Here is a 7,561-nt window from a genome sequence, read left to right on the forward strand (position 1 = left end):
CAACATTAATATTAAAAATATATTTTTGTCTTTTTAATTAAACTTTAAATGGATATTTTAAAAGTTTAAACTAAATCTTCAACAGGAATAATTTTACATTTTTTACATTCAAACATAATTTATTTTATTTTTTAAAAATCAAACAACCTTAATCTTGTCCATGAATTATAGTTCAAATGGCATAGTCTCCCTATCTTTGAAAAAAAAAAACAACTCTAATTCCTAAAAAAATATTGTATCTTTTTGCAATTAATTAAATATATTATACTTTTTTTAGAAATTCACTATAAAGAAGTATTTTGTCTTTTTAACTTTTTAAAGTTTTTAATTTTTTTTTGTTAAGAAGTTTTTAATTTTTTGTTTCTATTATAATTTTGTAAAGATCCAATAGCAATTTAAAAATAAAAGAAACCTAAAACAGACCTAAGTAAAAACCAAAAAATAATGTTAGCCCGAACATTATTTAAACTGTTACCCAAAAAAGATATTATTTAAACTACAATACCGTAACTTATTCCTAACTTTCTAAGAGGAGTTTTAATACTCCAAACAATTGTAAAGCACTAAATCATGTCTCAAGTTTTCTATAATTTTACATGTGATTCAATACTTACTCTAATTGCAAATAGTATATTGTGGTCCACTTGGACCGATAATATCATGACTGGTTTATTTTTTTTAAATATTGATGTTTGGTTTAATGGGTTGAGTGAATGTTGGGCTATAAAAAATTTTAATAATCGAAAAATAGTTTGATCCGTTACCCAAACCTTGGCCTACAACAACAACAATCTCGGAACCTAATATAGTTGATAGAGATAATTTCTCTAAGATAACCACCCCACTCAGGAAATCATTATCCCGATAAATCCGGACAACGGCCAGCATAAACCCCGTCAAACCTGCAACAAAGATACGGATAACAAACCTGATCCAGGTAACAAACCATTCAAACAACTCACTATAAGTGCTAACGAGTGACTAATCTAAAGGTACGCAGTTCATTCTAATTTCTACTCTGAACTCTTTCACACTCATACTTACTTGAGCGTTGGAGTCCCTTTGCAGGTGTCCAACGCCGCCTCCCCACAAGAAGACGACGTTCCATACTCTGTACTCCAAGGAAAATCAGTTCAGGTGTTAGCCAGACGAGCTATACCTCGAAGTTCATTTTCACACAGGAACATTTGGCGTCCACCGTGGGCCCAGATTTTAATCTAACCCCACCTTCTCTATATTACGTATATCTCTTCATTTCCTTTTGCAGGACATAGGAGATGGCGGACGAGCATAGTCATGCTCCCTCCATCAATCAGGCGAAAATTTTAGCAATCAACGAGGCCCTCAGGGCCGAGAATAAAAAAATGGCTGAGCTCCTGCGACATATGGGGCACGACTGAAGCAAAGGAGAACACAAAAGTACCGAAAACAAGGACAATGATGACGAGCACACGTCGGAAACTAAACACACCATCCCCAAAACCACCAAAACGACCACCAAAAAAAGAACCAACCCCTTCGCCAAAGAAGTCATGAGTTTCGAAATGCCCCAAAATTTTACCTTACCATCAACCTTAAAACCCTACAATGGAATAGGAGATCCGAATTTCCACGTCACCAAGTTCCAGGCCATGATGTTCATGAATAAGGATTCCGACACGATCTTATGCCGCACATTCCCAATTTTTCTAGATGGAGCCGCTCTGATTTGGTTTTCCAACCTCCTTGAAGGCTCCATTTCTAACTTCGACGAACTAGCAGACCAGTTCGTCAACCACTTCGCCGCATCTAAAATATACGTCCATAACTCTGACTACCTAAGCACCATCAAGCAGGGACTGAACGAAAGCCTAAAAGACTACATGACCAGGTTTGCTGAAGCAATCAACAAAATACCTAACCTAAACCCCGAAGTCCATCTCCATGCCTTGAAGAGCGGCCTCCGACCAGGGAAATTCCAAGAATCCATAGTCATTGCAAAACCAAAAACCCTGGCCGAGTTCCACAAAAAAGCAACTACCCAAATCGAGGTGGAAGAATTCCGAGCATTACAAAGAGCAGATAAACCTACCCCAAACAAAGACAAAGAAAGGCGAAACAGACAATCAAACAACAGAACGGATACGAGAACGTTCAGGCTAACACCCAAATTCGACAACTACACCCTCTTCAACGCAAAATGGGAGGACATCATAAAAGATATATTGCACTCAAAACTTATCAAACCCCTAAACAGGGCCGGTACATATCAAGACCATCGTCATGTGGATAGATCAAAGTATTGTGCCTTCCACCAGAAGTACAGCCACACCACGGACGACTGCGTAATAGCCAAGGACGTCCTCGAAAAGCTCGCCCGCCAAGGACTACTGGACAAATATATTGACAGCCGAGGAAGGAAGCGAAGCACAGACGATCTCGGCCAACAATCCAAATCGACCGACAACTCCCGAGATAAAGGGAAAAAGGTAGATAACGATATCAATCCACCGCGTAGAATAATAAACTGCATTTCTGGTGGTTTTGCAGGTGGCGGATGTACAAGTTCGGCACGAAAAAGGTCGTACCGAGCTATGATGACGATGACAGAATCCACCACATCCTAACCAGTCGATAAGGACAGACCGGAAATCTCATTCGTCCCCAAAGACTACAAAGCAAATGATCGAAACCTAGATGACCCGGTTGTCATCACAGCGCAAGTCGGGGAACCATTAGTAAAGAAGATCCTAATGGACCCAGGAAGCAGCGCCGATGTACTTTTCTACTCAACTTTCCAAAAGATGAAACTCAACGACAAGAATCTCCAACCATATTCCAGAGAACTGGTAGGTTTCTCAGGTGAGCGTGTCTCCATCTGAGGTTATATTTGGTTACAAACCACCTTCGGGGAATATCCCAACAGTAAGACAATAGATATACAATATCTTGTTGTAGACTGCAGAAGTCCATATAACATCATTTTAGGCAGACCATCCTTGAACGCATTCAATGCTATTGTTTCTACTGTGCATTTGTGTGTTAAGTTTCTTTCACAGGACAACAAAGTCATCACTATCCACGGAGACCAGAAAGACGCCAGACAGTGCTATAACGCCAGTCTGAAAGACGAACTGCCAAAACAACCCGAACAGCAATACGTTCAAGCAGTATATAACTCGGATCAACTGCCTGCCCTGGCCAACTTGGACCCCAGAACCAACCATCAAGAGCGGCCGATGCCAACAGACGATCTAACCAAGATCCAATTAACCGAGAACGACCAATCCAAGTACACATACTTCGGCAACGCACTTAAGGCAGAAGAACGGGACCAACTAACCGAGCTATTGAGACGCAATGTTGACCTATTTGCATGGATCCCGATAGACATGCCAAGAATAGATCCTAATGTAATTTGTCATAAGTTGGCCATCAATCCAACAGTCCGACCTATAGCCCAAAAGAAACGACACCTCGGCACTGACAAGAGAGCAACCTCCTTGGAAGAGACTCAAAAGCTACTCAACGCCGGCTTCATCAAAGAACTCAGATACTCCACTTGGCTAGCCAATGTGGTAATGGTAAGAAAGAATAATGGTAAGTGGAGGATGTGTGTGGACTATACAGACCTTAACAAGGCCTGTCCAAAGGACGCATGATAAATCCATATTTTATGATATATTTTGTGCTCAATTTAAGTGATTTATTCAACCATTCACCCACTTATTCATGTGAAATTGCATGGTTTTACTTTTCCTTCCTTATTATATGATATATGTGAAAAACATGTTTCCTATGCTTTAAAAATAATTATTTTAATTACCTTTTATTACCATTCGATGCCGTGATTTGTGTGTTGAGTATTTTTAGATCTCCTAAGGCAGGAATGATTTAAAGGATGGAAAGGAAACATACAAAAATGGAAGGAAAGCACAAAATGGAGTTTTTAAAGAAACTGGCAGTGACGCGAACGCATGGACGATGTAGCCGCATGCCCAGCGCGAAAAGGCAGCGACGCGAACGCGTGACTGACGTGGACGCACGCCTTGAGCAGAACGCAGATGACGCGTACGCGTGACCGAAGCGAACGCGTGATAAGGAAAACTCCCAGATGACGCGACCGCGTGATCCACGTGGACGCGTGACAGACGCTACGCACCAGAAACTGCAGAAAATGCTCCCAGCGATTTCTGAAACCCTTTTTGGCTCAGATCCAAGTACAAAAAGCACAGATTAGAGGTTATAAAGTGGGGAATGCATCCATTCATAGGAGAGGCCTTCAATTATTCACTTTTCACAATTTAGATGTAGTTTTTAGAGAGAAAGGTTCTCTCCTCTCTTAGGATTTAGGATTAGGATTCCTCTTAAAGGAAGTAGGATTTCATCTTCTTCAATTACAGGTTCAATGTTCCTTTTACTTATTTTCTCAATTTAGTTTATGAACTCTTTATGTTTAGATTGATTTTCTATTTAATATAATTTGAGGTATTTCAGAATTATGATTGTTTTCCTTTATTTATATAAATAATTTAGATTTTTCCCTTTTGGCTTTGGTTGATTAATTGGTAACTCTTGAGTTGTCAAACTCATCATGATTGATAATTGTTATCTTTGCTGATTGATTTAAATTCCTATAACTCTAGTCTTTCCTTAGGAGTTGACTAGGACTTTAGGTGTTAAATTGATTTATCCACTTGACTTACCTTCATATTTAGAGGTTGACTTAGTGGGGAGCAAAATCCAATTCTCATCACACCTGATAAGGATAACTAGGATAGGATTTCCAGTTCTCATACCTTGCCAAGAGTTTTCTTTATAATTATTAATTTATTTTTCCTGTCATTTAATTTACCTATTCTTTATTTCAAAAACCCCCAATTTACAAAACTCATAACCAATAATAAGAACACCTCCCTGCAGTTCCTTGAGAAGACGACCCGAGGTTTTAATACTTCGATTATCAATTTTAAAGGGGTTTGTTACTTGTGACAACCAAAATGTTTGTACAAAAGGATTTTCTATTGGTTTAGAAGCTATACTTACAACGCAATCATATTTTTATATTTCTTTACCGATAGAAAAACCGATCGTTCAAAAAATGGCGCCGTTGCCGGGGAACTGCAAACGTGTGCCTTATTATTAGTTATTGTAAATATTTTTCTTTTATTTGTTTATTTGTTTTTGTTTTTCCCTTTTATTTCTATTAGCTACTATGAATTCTCACCCCTCTCGCTTTGAGTTTGGTTCTAAATTTGTTGAAAGGAGTGGAAGCTGTAACAGGAATATGCATCAAGGTCTAAGCAATCAAAGATGGATGGAGCCAAGAGGCCCTGATCAACCCTTTAGGCAACAACACCCTCCAAGATATCATGGACAAGGACCACTCTACAATGCATACCAAGCTGATAGGCATGGTGGACCACCTTGTAATTACCAACAAGCCCCACCCTGTGCTTATAGACCATCCTCTCAACGTAGATTTGAACCACCACACTCACAAGTTTCTTTTCACCATTCACCACCGTATGACCCTTATCCACCACAATCCCAATCCAATTACTCCCAAGAACCACCGCATTCTTATTTTGAACCCTCTCTCCCAACCAATGAACCCTCATACCCACCCCAACCTCCAATGAATGACAAACTTCGTGTTCTTCTTCAAGGGCAAGCGAGGATGGAAAAGGGCATGCTGGAACTCACTATTGCCTTAACTGAGGTAGTAAATATAATAGCTTCCCGACATCTGAGCGCTCAAAATACTCCCATGGCTGCATGTGGAGAATCAAAAGAAGAGCGTAGCATGAAGGAAACACTAAAAACTCCAGTGGACAATGAGGAGCATGGCTTTGTATTGGAACAAGTGGAGGAAGCCATGATAGTTGTAGAGGAAGAAGTCGTTGAAGATTTAGGAGATGCTGAACCTCCATGGGAATCGAGAGCTGTAAAGGATTCTGCTGAGAAGTTCGAAATTGATGCCAAATAGGACAGTGCACAACCTCCAAAGCATATACCTTGTGAAAAATTGGACGGAACAGACCAAGAAGTTGATTCCATAGGCAGTGATGATCATGAATCCAGCTCTCCTAATCACGAACTCACATCCGCAACTGAATTCCTTGAGCCTGAAGAATCTTATCCAAGTGAATACAAAGATGATGTCGAGGTAGATTTCTCTCAACCTCCAACGTATGACTTGAGTGATAAGGAAGACATAGAAGACTTTGATCAGGACGCAGTTGCAGTTGAAAAATTTTGCAAAGAAGTGGAGGAATTCACAGAAGAATACAAGGGAGTAGAACTTACAGAACCACTGGAAACACTTGTCCCAAGGCCATTACCACCTAATACAAGCTTCAAGTGGGTACAATCCTTAACCTTTATCTTTACTTTTTCACTTGAATATGGTTTGCTTGAAACATATGGCCAGCTTAGAGTTCTCTGCGGCTTTAAGAGTAAGAGGGAAATGGCTCGTACTCAGAGCTGGTGTGTAAGATTCAATAAGGTTCCACGCTTCGATTCGAAGTACAAGGATTGGTATCAAGTTCAATTGAATGGGTCTTGGAAGACGTTTGGTCATCTTGGTGAGAATACAATTTCTAAACCGCCCGGATCAAAGAATATAGATCAAGACAACGGCGGATTTAAAAGCAAAGTTTGGGATCCTGGAAAATATTCTGACATTTAACACCCCGGGAGCCTGAGAATCTGTTTGAAGCTGCTCAAAAGCTTTACATGCCTAGTTTGGGACCCCAGAGGCTGTTGGAATTCCAAACATTGGTGGAAATTTCTGGATGAATTTAAGCATAAGCCACCATAACAGGAAGCTCATCCAATGTCCAACTTAAGGACTTTAACGAAAAGTGCTAGGTTGGAGACAACCCACCATGATATGGTCGTTTCTTTTTCAATTTTATTTTGTGTTGTTTGTTTTTATATTATATTATTTTCATTGACCCTGAATATTAGTCATTAGCATTGCATACTGTATAATTGCATAATTGCATAATTGCATAAAAAAAAAGTGCGACGCGACCGCGTTGCAAAAGCGTTCGCGTCAGTCGCGAAAAACACCTCCCACGCGTCTGCGTCACTCACGCGAACGCGTGATCTGGAAATCGGCGTAAAAATCCAACGCCCAGAAATTTGGGCTGGAATCGTGTGGCTGGTGTGCGTTTAGCACAAAACGGGCTACGCATTTGCGTCACTGACGCGAACGCGTCACTTGCAAAACACCCATCCCACGCGAAAGCGTGAGCGACGCATCCGCGTCGCGTGGATAGCATGGAACCCTAAATGGAGACAGAGAGTTACGCTGAAACGACGCTGGAATTGTGCGTTTAGCACAATTTTCAGCGACGCGGTCGTGTACCTCACGCAACCGCGTCATTCATCTTTTACCCATTCCATGCGATCGCGTCAACCACGCGACCGCGTCAATCACGCGACCGCGTCAACCCTATTTCACCCTAGCCACGCGATCGCGTGTCCCACGCGTTCGCGTGGACTCAAATCCACTAACCCCCAGTCACGCGAAACCCTACCCCCATCGCACCCCCATTCTCTTCCCCCCAACCCC

At 40.8% G+C, this 7,561-nt stretch overlaps 1 protein-coding gene across 1 annotated transcript; it reads left to right on the forward strand.

Moving 5' to 3' along the window:
- Window positions 1,632–3,641, forward strand: LOC107640813. The gene is made up of 3 exons (XM_016344311.1): window positions 1,632–2,538; window positions 2,611–2,841; window positions 2,938–3,641. The coding sequence occupies exons 1-3, from the start codon at window positions 1,632–1,634 to the stop codon at window positions 3,639–3,641; spliced, it is 1,842 nt and encodes a 613-aa protein (XP_016199797.1).

The sequence above is a fragment of the Arachis ipaensis genome, chromosome B05, assembly GCF_000816755.2.
Source record: "Arachis ipaensis cultivar K30076 chromosome B05, Araip1.1, whole genome shotgun sequence".
In the NCBI taxonomy this organism is placed as follows: domain Eukaryota; kingdom Viridiplantae; phylum Streptophyta; class Magnoliopsida; order Fabales; family Fabaceae; genus Arachis; species Arachis ipaensis.